Below are 12,044 nucleotides of genomic sequence, written 5' to 3'. Positions count from 1 at the left end.
GTTTTACTTGACTAAAATAAATGGCATGAAAACCAATAAGCAAGTTATGATTTATTTAACAGTAGGCACGTCGCTTACGTATCTACTTATATCTATGGGTTCAAAATCAACAACCAGAGCATACATTTTTTCACCATTTTGTTGTCCAACATCTTTTGTGACAGTAATAATTGCCTTTAATGCTAACTTAAGAAGGCCAAAAAAAATAAAACCTTATAGTACATGTTGCTTTTTTTATTGGCATTTTTCAACACATCAATTAATTCCAGTTAACAGTAAATAACCGTAACATTATTTTCTAAAGTAATTCAATATGTTTGTTCTTTGCACTGGTTCATGGCTTTGTAAATAAACCATGAGCTCCTGATATCCCTGCTACTCATTCAAGCACTTAAATCATGCAGCAAGTTTGGATATGGCTGAAAAAGGCTGGGTGGGGGGAAAGAATAAAGTTAGGAAATACCTTAAACGGTCATAATTCAGAGACGAGAAGACAAAAATCAACATGAAAAGCAAAAAGTGCAAAGAAAATGAGAAAAAAAAACAGCACAATATTTCGCATGATTAAGAATTCCAGTCCAAAAACATGGAAGGCTGTTTTTTTTTGTTTGTTTGTTTGTCGCCACCACCACATCAAGTTAAGCAGATTCACAAATTATACTGTACAGAAGTCCAAAGTGCAAATATCATGAATTGGTATTAAGCTGGTATTTACATCTTATTTCCAGGTTGACGGGTTCGCTTTGTCCAGTCGGACTCAACTCGCACGGCTTGTGCACCCTAAACGACGCTTCGCCGCCGCTCTCCAACAGGCTAGCAAATATCACCAGTTAATGTCACTCGAGATGCTCCCATCAACACGGAACACTTCCATTGAAAGAAGTGAAGGAAATTTAAATATAGTTAGAAAACCGCAGAGAAATATCTGCAGTATTGCATGGCCGGTCACGTTGTTTCGTTTCATTGTATTGCCCAACGTTTGCATTGGATCTCAATCCTCATCACAGGACTTCATAATCCAGGATTAAGATTGTTGAGTAATTGCATTGCATAGTGCTATAAAAATGCTGCATTTTGACCATATCTAAACGAGACCTCTTTGAGCAGCTCAACACTTTATTTTAAGGACTATGGCCTGAGCTGATGGTTACGTTTCTATTTGATTCCTTTTTGAAACAAGTGCAGCCTTTCTCCGATATAAATGTCTGCATAAGACAGAAATATCCGGAAATGAAACCTTGACAGTTTGGCTCAGATGTGCTAAAATGCTTTTTGTTCACCCTTTGGATATCGTTCCAATTCAACTGGCTGTTGCCTAAAAGAAAATACATGCTCAGTCCTGTGTGGCGAGCCATCATACAATATGTGACCTGGTCTAATATGTACTTATAAAAGTCAATTTAAGTGAAATATAAGACATTATGAACGATGTAAGGGGGGAGTCAACACCCTGGTTGGAGTAAGACTTGATCCTGATTGATATTGGCTTATCGGCACAACTCTAAACCTACATCTAGATCTAGTATTTGCCATGCATTTTAAATACACTTCTCTCTCTACATTTACTCTTACTGCCCTTCTTTCTCCTCTCTTCACTGCAACAATGTCCTGGCAGATCATTTGAGGGCGGGGGGTGATGGGGAACGGCACGGCAAACACTGTTGAGAATCACAAACGGAGTTGAAGTCTACTGACTGATTCGGAATGCGCACATCCCGTTTTCTTGTACCTTGTTAGTACAGGAAGAAGAGGCGCGTCCTGTGCGAGGTGGCCATGTTTTCGGACATATTGCGGACCTTTAGGTAGTTGACAAAACCTCTGAAGAACAGCAGCAGACCTGCAAAAGATGAGCAGGAAAGGTTTTTGGACGGCAAAAATGAGTGATGTTTTGATTGGGGTTTATGTTGCCGATGGAAATCATCTATGAGTGAGATCGGCTGATACCAATCACATGTATTAACTGTAATTTTTTTCAATGTATTTATTGGGAGTGCTATTGAGAATATCAACACAATATTTAAACTAGTTTCTTATTATCCTATGTTACAACTGTTTGATCAAAATAAAGTCAATAGTATACAATAACAAAAAAAAGTAAAAAATCATATCTACTATTATTATTCTTTTTTTTTTATCCTTAAGTTTTTTTGCCCTCAAAGTCCTTGTGTACAGGGATGTTTTCCCCAAATTTGTCAACATTATAAAAAAAAAATTGAAAAATTATTTTGAGAAATTAAAAATATCAACTTCATATCAATCACATACTGATACTTTTGTATCCACACTACCAATTTTTTGATTGATCCGCCTTCCCATTACGTGTTGTGTAGTGACTATAACAATGCTGACACAACCAACAGTTGTTTCATTATTTTAATTATTTTATCATTATCCTATATTGTTATATCTCTCTAGACTAGGGGTGTCAGACTCATTTTAGCTCAGGGGCTGAATGAAGGACAATCTATTCCCACGTGGGCCGGGCTGGTAAAATGATAGCATAATAACTTAAAAATAAAGACAACTTCAGATTGTTTTCTTTGTTTCACTTTGCCCAAAAGTAGAGAAACAAATTCTGAGGAAAAAAATTGTGCAGTTTCAAAAACCACTATGAAGAACACAATGAACTAAGACTTTGTCTCAGTATATTTACAAAACCATTACACTTTCAAGAACTTCCTGTTTAGCATTCTCATGGTGGCAGTTCATTAAAGACGCATTTGGAAAAGCTATCGAGTGTTTCCTTTTACCGCCGCATTGATGGCATCCGCAACTGCCACAACACATTAATTTATCATCATTGAAATATTACAATTACAATATAAACAAAACTATTATCAAAATGACACCATAGCCGAAATCAAGGTAACATAACTACAAACCTAATCAAAGTGAACATGCTAGATTTAAGCATAAAATAAAACAGAATAAACAACAAATGTAGAAATACATTTTTTTACAATGGAGTTCAGGGTGAGCATCGCAGTCAACCAATAAGAGTTACGTGCAGCACTCTCAAAGTACAAAGATGATGGTCATGTTGACTTAAGTCTTTGCATCTTTCCGTTTCGTTATTTTATCCGTTGAGTGGATAATTTACAATGAAAGAAGGTATTGTGCCTCGATACTGCATCAGTCTGTGGCCAGCCACAACAGAAGCAGCTGATTGCTTGCACCTGCGCTGATTCGAGTAGCGCCAGCCATTCCGGAGAGCGCATAAAGTCAGCTGACACGTCATCTTTAAACAGTGTTATGTGTGATGTGGGTTACACTTGAATTGCTATTGGGAGATTCAGTGGACAAATTTAGAACAGCATTTTTTTTGGTTAAAAAAAATGCAGCTAATTTTTATACTGAGCAACACATCACCAAATGAAACCTGTTTGCGGGCCTGATATGGCCCACGGGCCGTACGTTTGACACCACTGCTCTAGACCTATGATTCTCAAACTGTGGTACACGTAACAGTAGTGGTGCGCAGGCTCCATCTAGTGGTACACCAAATATTTGATTCATTATTTAAGTACAGTGCTTTATTTTCTCTATATTCAAATACATTGTTACTGTTCAAACTGTGTGGCCAAATAAATTAAATATACTTATATACCCCTACGTTGTTTTTAATGAATACTTTGGCCTATGACGCTACCGTATTTTAATTTTGGTTGACACTGTGGTACTTGGAGAGCCAAGTGTTTTCTGAGGGGGTATTTGATGGAAAATGTTTGAGAACCACTACTCTCGACTCTTATTAATCCAATTGTTAATTGCCTGTTAACAACTCCCTACTTCGTGCTGTAACGCACTTGAATCGACACTTCTTAAACTTTACTAAGCACTTATTTCATGGTGTTGTTTAACGCTAGCTTAGCAGATAGCCTAACTATTAGCATGCCTGCTCCTGGCTTGCTCCCGGTGTGTAACATGTTTAGCCTCGTCCTCCGGTGATAATGTTACTTAAGATACTAATCAATGCAGTTTATTTGCCGTAATAAAGGTGATTATTATGAACTTAGGGAGTGGCTCTACATTGTGTATGTAGACATGATTAACTGCTAGCCACTTGTCAACCGGGGGACTAAAAATAAATACAGTGGCAATCAGAGGGGATCGATGTTTGTGATCGGCATTAAAAGGCCTTAATCAAAATTTGTTCGACACTGATCGATGCATCTGTGCCAAAAATATATGGAATATTTATCCAAGTTTAAATCATAGTTTAGTCATTTATACAGCACATTTAAAACAACTCCTGTTGACCAAAGTGCTGTACATAAAACAAAATGCAAATAGTGCAATACAGTGTCAAATGTATATTTTAACACAGCAGGATGACTAAAATACTAGAATAACAATTGTATCCTAAAAAAGGTGTGAAAAAGATATGACAAAAAATACTTAAATAGTGAAACAAAGTAAATTAGCAGAGCTCACCAAGCAGCAGGAAGATCCACCAGAGCCAGTACTGGCCATTGAAGTAGCCGGTGAAATAGTCAGAGAACTGAAAAGACAAATAATCATGTTATTTACCCTTTTGTACACGCATTACACTCCAGACATGCACACACCCTGACAATGAGAATCCACTTGATGAGGGAGAGGCCAAAGCCACAGATGGCACCGTAGCGTCCCGCGATGGTGTTGGTCAAACAGAAGGACAGACAGAATCCGATCCAGTTGAACAGGAAGGCCACTAGAGGGAAAGAAAATACAATGAAGAGAGTTTAGGATGAAGAAAGGGAGTGTTTATTAAAGAACCACTCACATTAAGTAGTAACTATTACCAAGTATGGGTGTAACGGCATTATAAATCCTGCAGTATTTCAATAACAAAATTATCACAATAGTGCCGGAACGTGTGACGCGATAAAATTAAAACCTGGTTGGTGTGGTAAGTAAACTACATCCCCAAAATTTCCTGCGTAGACTTGACGGGATTTTTTTTTTAATCATATTGTTAATGTAGATGCCTATATCTGCTGTACAGATTTACTTTCGAAAAGAGAAGTGTGGGATACTTCTCTTGCTGCCTTATTTGTATATAACTTTATTAAATGTTTGGGCAGAATTGTATTAAACAAAACCATATTTCTTTTTCAGAAATATAGAAATGTATCATAGCTGTAATGAATTTAATCGAGAAATGTAGTTAATCATAAACTGGCACCCAATGTTATTAAAAATAATTAATTTTGAATCGAGAATAGTTTTGAATCGAATCGTTACCCCCAAGAATCGAATCGTGTGGTGCCCAAAGATTCACAGCCCTATTGGTTAAATTTGCCTTATCTTTTGTATTTTAAGACTACATTTACTGCAATTGTAGTTTGACTATAATGTTGTGAAATTGAGTCAAAAACTGAATAGACTAGAGTAAAATCTGGTTTGTTGTTACTGTTCAGGTGCAGTCTTTGACTTACTGAAAAAGGCCAGCATAAAGATTCCATCATTCCCAACTCTCAGCTGATCAGTGTCGCTGAAATCATCTCTGGGAAGGAATTCATCATCCTGTTGGTGATACGTGCAGAAATAATAATTAAAAAAACAAAACAAATATAAAAAAGTGCAGTTCCTGTTAAAAGCATATGTGCATAAGCAGTAAGAATCGATGCATGGCAGTGTGTCTCCTCACCCGTGACATCACCTCCACAGTGGAAGTGGCCATGGCGGCAGCTTTGGCCTTTTCTGCCTCGTCATACGTGGGCAGTGAGGTGGCCACGCTGTAGGGCGGCGGTACTGGGAAGTCGCTTTGGAAACTGGTTTCTGTGGAAAAATAACAGGAGGCCCGGTTAGGCTACACAGATCATTGTGCGGCCACGCTGTCAAGGAAACCTACAAACAGTCGAGAGGAATTTAAACCACAAGACGTGCTATTTTTACATGTTCAACGAAAAAGTGGTGCACAGGGCAGTTTGTTCGATACACACCGGGAGCTGCTGCGGTCGCACCCAGTTCAATGGAGGCGTAAGGAGGCGGCGGCGCATCTGCACCCCCCGTTTCTAGAACCTCATTTGGTGGCGGGGCGGGCGGCACGCTGCTCTGTGCCGGGTTTTGGCCCTGTGACGTTCCGGCTTGTGTTGCTGAGCACGACGGCTGCTCGCTGACAGACGTCTCGGAGGAGTCGTCTTCATTGTGCAGCTGGAAGAGAAGACAAGAGGGTTAGCCTGAAAACACAATCCTTAAGGGTGTCGTTGAGCTCTGGCACTGGTTGTATATCGTAGGAACACAAAGGCAGCGATGCACGGTCATTTATCTTCAAAAGAAACTCAGACTAATGTAATTTGTCTTTCTTGTATGAGACTTAAGGTACAAGTGACGAGCAACCAAAGTAAAGCAAGATAACATCAGCCTTGCCATGAACAAAATAATAAATCTGCATGAATAATCTGATGACTTCTGTGTTGGTGTATCTTTACAGTCTACCAAAACGCTAAAGCAGACTAAAACACATTCATTTCTGATTGGTCACATATAACGCCTACTGTCTCCTGGTCAGACCCAATCCAAGAACCTGTTGAATGTCCCATCTGAAGATGACTAAGAGTATTTTGACAAAATAATCCAATATTTGTGTATTTTGTTTTACACTACATCCTAGGTTGGGCGATGTGGCTGAAAACTATCACGATGTACATTTTTTGTATTGATTGATATCAATAATTACTGATATTTTTTATTATGCCTGCCAAAAATACAGTAAAACAATTTCCAACTTACCAAGGTTACTATTTACCAGTGGAAAGAGTGTCTCGTCACCAGGTAGGATGAGTGCAGCTAAGGTAATAAAATAATTAAAGTATATTTGAAGGTAGTTGCAGGCTATATGGTGGTAGTGTTTAAACTATTGAACACTACACAGTTTAGAAAGCAACTAATTAAAACTGACACATTGGAAGTGTCAGGATGTCTGCATTTAAAACCAACCAAACAAAACACAAGTTTCTGTTATTGAGTTGATATATCAAGATATTATTATTACATGTTTCTCTTCTCACTCCATGCAGTGAATCCACAGCAGACAGAAAGACGGTGCAACCAAACTCTTGGTAGTCGATACCTCCCATTGCTCAGTGAACACTGTTACCTAATTGGTTGTTAGCGTGTCCAATAATTGCAATTATTTATTAATTGTTTTTTATGTACATTGTAATAAAAACGGTAGATTTTACAGTAAAACAAACCTGACATCTCCGGTGCCAAAATTTCACTGTAAAATGTATGTTTGTTTACAGCATATAAATGAAATTGGTAAACCGGTAGCACAGTTTTTACGGTAAATGGAAAAACAATAGCACAGTTTTGTTTTTATTTACGGTAAAATTTGGTGACTGAGCTACCAGTTTTTTCTTATAATTTTACAGTGCATGTCTGTGAAGGTTCTCATTCATCCAGGTCATCTCAGGGCATTCAATCAATCGCAACTGGACTGTTTGCTTTGTCTTAGAAGACGTTTTGTCGCTCGTCCGAGGAGAGAGGGCAAAACCATCCTTGCCCAGGCTAGGAGTATACATTTTGGGGGTTTTGGCACCAGCCACTGAAATAGATATGACCAATCTAAGTCTAAGTAAGGCACGAACTGATGAAGCCTATTGGGATGAGCGGCGAAACGTCTTCCAAGACAAACCATTTTACAGTGTACAATTTGATGGATAACTTGCTTTAAAATCATGAGTCAAGATGATATTTAAGTACTTATTTTGATTTTAACCAAAACAATGTTTGGGTTGCAAAATTAGGCCTTGTCCCCACGAACTCGGACACTTAATAAACGCATATTTATATCTGCATTTAGGCCTCATCTGCATACCGGTACTTAAAAACGCAGGCTTTTGCAAACGCTGGCCCAAGTGTAGAGTTCCAAAACGCTCCGCTTAGCGTATGCGTGCACATGGCACAAACGGAGACTTGTATTCCTCTGATGATGTCACAGTTGTGCACTGTCGTTACCAAAGCTCAACAACACTGCCTTTAAACCAAATAAGAGGACGTACTGTATGTTTGAACATAAATATGCTGCTATTTTCACTCAACATTAACTTTTTTCTGTGTCATAAGAAAGCTGCAACATTATCTCATGTTTTTAGTCCTTATTTAACGACAGATCATGAAGTTAACTGGCGTGTCTTGCTTCATTTTTGTGTAAATTGAACCAGGGGCAACCAAGCACGCGCGTAAAAAGCGACCGAACAACAATAAAAAAACACGTAGCATCCTCCTTGTTAGTCTGTACTGATGTTTAAGACAATATACACTTCATTGCACATGTAATATATCACTATCAGTGAATAAATGCTTTATAATTCCACGAGAGTTTTGCAGCATGCACTTTAGGCACTTAAACATATGCAAAATGGTTTCCTCGGCTCATTAGTGCATGCTGATTTTAGAAATAATGTACACTTCACTGCACCTGCAATATATCACCATGTGGCTAAACATGTTTTTATTCTAGAAGTGTTGGGTTTCAGCAGCACAGGCACGCACGCGCGCTTTAAACACACACAAAAAAAGATTCACAATGTTCTCAGGGCTCTGTGTAAGTGCATGCTGGTTTTAAATATAATGTTCATTTCATTGTCCATCTAGTGTATCAAAATAAACATTATATTAACAAAAGGTGTAATGCCAACAAGTCAGTATTGCTGCTTTTTCCAGGCTTCTGATTGCACAAAGTGTGCATGACAGCAGGTGTATGTTTCTGTGTAGACATAAGACAGTTTTGAAACTACACTTGTGTGGATGGAGATCGTTTTAACCCCAAATATGTGTTTTTGAAACTCTCCATGTGGACATTGCCAAAGATCAAGTTCAAAAGATATGAATTTGCTTGCAGTACATGTATTTTTATTCTGTCAAACTGGAAAGTTGAATGTATTTAGTAAGAAAATACGCAAATTAACTCCAGATTGAAATAATACTCTTCTTCACAAGGGACAATTTGACGGTAACAATTTATTTGGATTGCTATATCTCTAATTGATTATGCCGCCTTTAAGTTGGGAGTGGAGTAATAATGTTTTTTTAGACACACCCAGTGGCCACGATAATTCATCAACAGTGTTGGCGTTAACACACTTTTTGTGTCTTTTTACGCATATGAAATCACAAAGGACGCGCATTTTCAGAAGTCTGTGCGTCCCCTGGGACGCTGATTTTTATTTTATTTTACCGACCCTGCCTTCTCTGTGTTGAAACTGTGTTTTTTTTAATATGCTGAGTCAAATTTCCGTTCCCGTTTATCACGTTTTTATTGGTCGACTTCAAAGTAATGAACTTTCCGGTACAATTTCTTAAATTTTGATTCGCCGAAAGTTTTATCAATCACAAATACTGCATTTACGGTATTAGGACTCCCACGTGTTATTGTTTTCGTCATGCCGAGCAACAAACCCAAGAAGTGAAGCGACTATGAAGATGGTAAGATGTTTTGCATGCAATGTATATGGGCTAAGAAAAACTATTTTCAAAGATCCAGTCTCACCAGGCACCAAAAAACGTCATGTTACATCCTGCTTGTCGGCTCCCAGACCGTGGTCGAGGAGCACAGGGGAGACGTTCCCTCCAGGGCCGATGTATTGTTGGGAGTAACACCCTCCACTTTACCTGGCAGTGGGTCCCTACAGTTCCGCTCTTTGGTCGGAATGACGAGGCCGTCGATTTGTTACAACTCTTTATTGATGTTTTCCACAAAGCCAAGCGGACATCCACCATGCTAGTAACACTCCTGAACATGCTAGCCCTCCCTCTCCTAACTTGCCCACTCACTTACACACGTCACTCACCCCACATACCGCCATTCTTAAAGGGGAACACACAGCTTATGGCCATTACGAAGCCAGAGATGAAATGCCAGAGGCTTTGAGTGCCACTGTATTAAATGACATTGAAACTAACTTTGTTGGCATTATTTGCCATGAAAGTGTAGATGTGTTTTTTTTTTAAATGACTGATGATCTACATACAGGTGAGAATAATCAATTAAATTTGTCATATGCATGTATGCCCTGGCACACCATTATCATCATTTCATGACTGAAGCAAAGAACGTTTTACACTTTTATACTGAAATAAATACACCTACAACTTATTAAATACCAATATTGAAAAAAATACCGGCAGCTGTAAAGTTTAGATCCATGAAGGAAAGAAGAAAGTGAATTCATGTTTATAACTGAATACATTTACATATGCATAAACAATGGTTTTATTATTTATTTATTTTTTGGATGAATTAAGTAACGTTTATAACAGCCTTTTTCCAAAACACAAAATAGAATGTGAGATACAACAGGATAATGAATACATTTATCATTTGTTTTCAAAACGGTTACAAAAAAGTGGGACCCCAAAAATGTACTGTGGCACCCCATTTTTATGACTTGATGGAGTCCCAGGGACCCTATATTGAAAATTCCTAGCACCAACACTGATCAAGTTAAGCTCATGATTTAGGGAAGTCTAATGATGCGGACACGTTAGTTACTGGACACATTTAATACGCTTCCAACCTGGAGACTTTTTAACTGTAAGTAATATGCAACTTGTGATATTTTAGATTGACAAATGATAAACGAGGGACAACTAATCACCTACAGACAGACAATCAGAAGCACTGAGATTACATTTGCTTATGAATGAAAATGCATCCATTATTACATAACAAACCCTCGCAGCATAGTTACAAGCCTGCGCCTGAGAAAAAAAAGTACCTAAAAACATCACGCGGGCTTGCCGGACGTGCTCGAAACGTGCAAGTATCTGTTTTGTTGAAGAGAAATTAGTAAATATATTACTATGTTTATTAAAAATACACCATTAATGTCACATATCAACCATGCACCGTTGCTGTTTGTGTTTCAGGTCATGCCTTTGCTGCATTTTGATAAACCTGGGAGCATTGCTCAATAATCTTTGCCCTTTAAAGTGACATGTCTAGGGCGATACTGGAAATGTTCGTATCAATACGATAAAAAGTAAATACCCAGTCGGTTTTGCCGATACCAATTTGAACAACCTTTATTTGTTTTGATTGTAAGCGTGCGGCATTCGATATTCTTTATAATAATATGTTCACATCTTAACTACGTTCGGCATAAAACAAGGATAATGATAGTGACGCTAGTAGTTGCTGACGTTAGCTTAGCATATGCGGAAGTACATGAGACGTCGTCGTGAGTTTGCCTAATAAAATCCAAGAAACTTACCAACTTTCGAATGGAGGTAACCAAAACAAATATAACAAGTAATTGTATTAAAAAGTAAAATGGTAGACAGGACACTGTTGGTTATCTGTGACTTGTAAGATAGGCCAACTGCCGTACAGTGTTGATACTTACCACTTGGTATCGGCTCGCTGGGTCCATTCTGTGAATAGCAAGCCGGCCAAGAAACGTAAAAACCTGTCTTGATGACTTCCGACAGTGAATAAAAGAGTTTCTAACAATCGCTCAAACGAGTACAAAGTAAACGGCCGCTGACAGTAATGGCTGCAGTCCACACAACACTCGCTTCGTTGTTGCTAGAAATCTTGGCAAGACTCAAGCGCGTTCAAAGTTTTCCACTTCCGTCTCAATATTTCAAAATACACGAATAACGTGACGTATATTACCGCCATTTTTCCGAGGTATTTAAATGACATGGTCATTAAACACTGGATTATATTCGTACAACAAACAAATGCGTTATGTTTTACCCGTGTAAATAGTTTACTTTTAATTGTGTTTAGTTTTGACGGTTGAAGATATTTTATTTTAAAGTATGAGTGCCGCATTTCCGGCATCGGTCTCATCTTGCCAGTTCCGGAACATTGAGCAATAAAATGAACCAGATGACGCAAACACGCAGGGAACTAATAAATATTTAACCACAAGGTTAAGTAAGCTATTGGTTAAAAAAAAAAGCCATAATAATTACAAGAAACTTAAATTACTATTGATGTTTTTACATAATTAGAACATTCTAGGGAATTGCCAATCAAAAAGTGTATTTTTAAGTCATTAATAGTATACTTGCCAACCTTGAGACCTCCAATATCGGGAGGTGGG

General features: G+C 38.2%; 1 protein-coding gene across 1 annotated transcript; it reads right to left on the bottom strand.

Moving 5' to 3' along the window:
* Nucleotides 1-213: 213 nt before the first annotated feature.
* On the bottom strand, nucleotides 214-11,566 carry ndfip2 (Nedd4 family interacting protein 2). The gene is made up of 8 exons (XM_062059632.1): nucleotides 11,337-11,566; nucleotides 5,928-6,138; nucleotides 5,633-5,763; nucleotides 5,421-5,508; nucleotides 4,569-4,693; nucleotides 4,435-4,501; nucleotides 1,730-1,837; nucleotides 214-1,658 (listed from the first exon to the last, which is right to left on the bottom strand). Exons 1-7 carry the CDS (start codon nucleotides 11,361-11,363, stop codon nucleotides 1,734-1,736), a joined length of 753 nt encoding a protein of 250 aa, XP_061915616.1. The 5' UTR covers nucleotides 11,364-11,566; the 3' UTR covers nucleotides 214-1,658; nucleotides 1,730-1,733.
* Between the last annotated feature and the right edge of the window lie 478 nt (nucleotides 11,567-12,044).

Source organism: Entelurus aequoreus, linkage group LG01 (genome assembly GCF_033978785.1).
Source record: "Entelurus aequoreus isolate RoL-2023_Sb linkage group LG01, RoL_Eaeq_v1.1, whole genome shotgun sequence".
Lineage (NCBI taxonomy): Eukaryota > Metazoa > Chordata > Actinopteri > Syngnathiformes > Syngnathidae > Entelurus > Entelurus aequoreus.
This window is presented reverse-complemented; position numbering and strand designations above follow the sequence as displayed.